General features: G+C 37.4%; 1 protein-coding gene across 8 annotated transcripts in view; it reads left to right on the top strand.

Annotated features, from left to right (window-relative positions):
- The window catches only part of LOC106869848 (uncharacterized), a 204,614-nt gene that overhangs the window by 137,699 nt on the left and 64,415 nt on the right, over nucleotides 1–2,500 (top strand). For all 8 annotated transcript variants that reach the window (XM_014915761.2, XM_052975037.1, XM_014915765.2 and 5 more), the window contains one exon: nucleotides 170–254. In XM_014915761.2, the coding sequence (XP_014771247.1) occupies nucleotides 170–254 (85 nt within the window). The remainder of the gene's footprint in view (nucleotides 1–169; nucleotides 255–2,500) is intronic.

Raw genomic sequence — 2,500 nt, 5'->3', positions numbered from 1 at the left:
CTAATAATATATTCTTTTACAGTCTATCTGGTGGTTTAACCCGGTTTCCTTAATCAAATATAACTAAATTATTTGTGTGTATGTTTGAGTGTATGTGTATGTATGTATATAAATATATACACACAGACACACACATATATCTACATCTAATATATTCTCTCTTTTACAGTCTCTCTGATGGTTCGACCCGGTTTCCCAAGCTAGAAGAATGTGCCCACTTCCATTATGACTTTGTTGAACTCGGTCAACTGCAGGTAGATATAACCACATTGTTTTATAGAACTTATATCATTGTTTTATACATGCACACTCACACAATATTGTTTTATATCAGTTATATACATTGACATACCATTCACATCCATACCTCAAAGCACCTTAAATTATATATATGTGTGTGTGAGTTTGTATTTATGTCTATGTATGTAGTCTATTATATGTATTTATGTATTTATATCATCATCATTATTTAACATCAGTCTTCCATGCTGGCATGGGTTGACTGCTTGACAGGATTTATCAAGCCAGAGGGGCTGCGTTGAAGTCCAGTATCTGCTTTGGCTGGGGACACAAAAATGGGGATGAAATACGTGCAGTTCTGCTCTCATAGAACTTTACAGCAGCTTAGTAAATAGTACCGTAGTTAGAAGAGAAATGGAGTGTTAGGAAGATGAGTTGTGGATGAGGCTTGACACAGACAGAGTGAGTGTGGAGCTATGAACATCAACCACTTTCAGGACTTCATTCATTTGTTAAGATGGACATGTCTTCTTGAGTACAGAATTGCCAATCATCTCAGTCCTATGTCATCTCTTCTGTGAAGCTAAACATTTGGAGGTCATTCTTTGCTACTTTGTCCCACATCTTTCTGGGTTTCCATCTTTCACAGGTCACATCCACATTTTATAATTGGCACTTTTTTTATGCTTGCTACCCTCATTCATACATGTCACATGACCACACCAGCACAGTTTTCTCTCTTGCATGACTACATCCGATTCCTCTTATTCTCGCCTTTTCTCTCAACACATTTACACTTTGTCATGCATGCACACTGACATTGCACATCCAGTGGAGCATATTAGCTTAATTTCTTTCCAGTTTTTGCATGTCCTCTACACTCATGTTTCACTACCATGTAGCATTACTATTTGTGCACAAGCATCATACAATCTGCCTTTCACTGTGAGAGAGAGGCCTTTCATTACCAAAAGCAGTAAAAACTCTATGAATTTTCTCTGGTTGATTTTTGTTCCAGCAACTAAATGCTGTAAACTATACACTCTCTCTACATTCTTATATACCACATAACACCTCATATATTTGGTCAGTTAGGCAGCCTCTAGATTGTTACTCAACCTTCCAAAATACCCACCAAATTTTCCAATTGCATGTTTACTGTTTTAAGTATGGGAATATACACGGAACTTATATAGTTCCTCATGTACAAAGGAGGCAGGAGGATCATGGCTGGAACGTCTTTGATTATAGGTCTACTGGCTCTGAGCTGACCTTGGGCTAAACAACTTATCTTGTATGGCTAAGATGGTGGTGGTGTTGATGGTGCTACAACACTCCTGTTTCTAAATAAGTCAGTATTACACACTGTTGTCATGGTTACTGTATCACAGGGTATTAGGGGTAGGAAGGTGGTAATAGGGAGAAAAGGAATAGCTTATACAATAGTGAGTTGTGAGTTCGAATCCAGCTAAAGTTAAAACCTTTTATTTCTGGGGACTAACACTCTACATTAAGGTTTAACTCTCTCCCTTCTTATTTGCTAGCCCCTACATTATAATATATTATTATTATTATTATTATTATTATCATCTCTGACTCATTGTTTACCCCCTCCTCCTTCAGCACTTATCCTCCTCCCTCTCTCATTTCTTTTCTATCTGTTGTACCCACTCCCCCCCTCCTAAGGTCCTGAGACAGTTTCATATCAATATAGCCACACCTTCATCAAATGTTACAGTAATAGTGTGGGTGGTGATGGTTGTGGTGGTGGTTGTGATGATGATGATGATGATGGTGGTGATGGTATGGTTCGTTGGTGGTGTGGCTGGTATTATACCATTCACAGCCCAATCACATCACAACCACCACCAACACCACCCACATTGCTATGACCAATGCCTTTAACACTACCACCCACACCACCACCACTACCACCACTTCACTACTGCCCACACAACCACCTCATTATAACAATACCACTACTACTATTACCACACTAATTTTTGTGAGAAATAAAATTGTGTGTGTGTATGTATGTATGTATGTATGTATGTACGTATGTATAAATAGATAAATCGATAGATATACAAACACACATACAAGTATACAATTGTGTGTTTATAGACATACCTATCAATCTATATATCTATATATGTGTATACATACATATATATATATATATATATGTATATGTAATACACACAGAATTTATCTATCTATCTATCTCTCTCTCTCTCTCTCTCTCTCTCTCTCTCTCTCT

Source organism: Octopus bimaculoides, chromosome 20 (assembly GCF_001194135.2).
Source record: "Octopus bimaculoides isolate UCB-OBI-ISO-001 chromosome 20, ASM119413v2, whole genome shotgun sequence".
NCBI classification, from domain to species: Eukaryota; Metazoa; Mollusca; class Cephalopoda; order Octopoda; family Octopodidae; genus Octopus; species Octopus bimaculoides.
The sequence above is the reverse complement of the archived record's forward strand: the minus strand, read 5'-3'. Positions and strand labels throughout refer to the sequence as shown.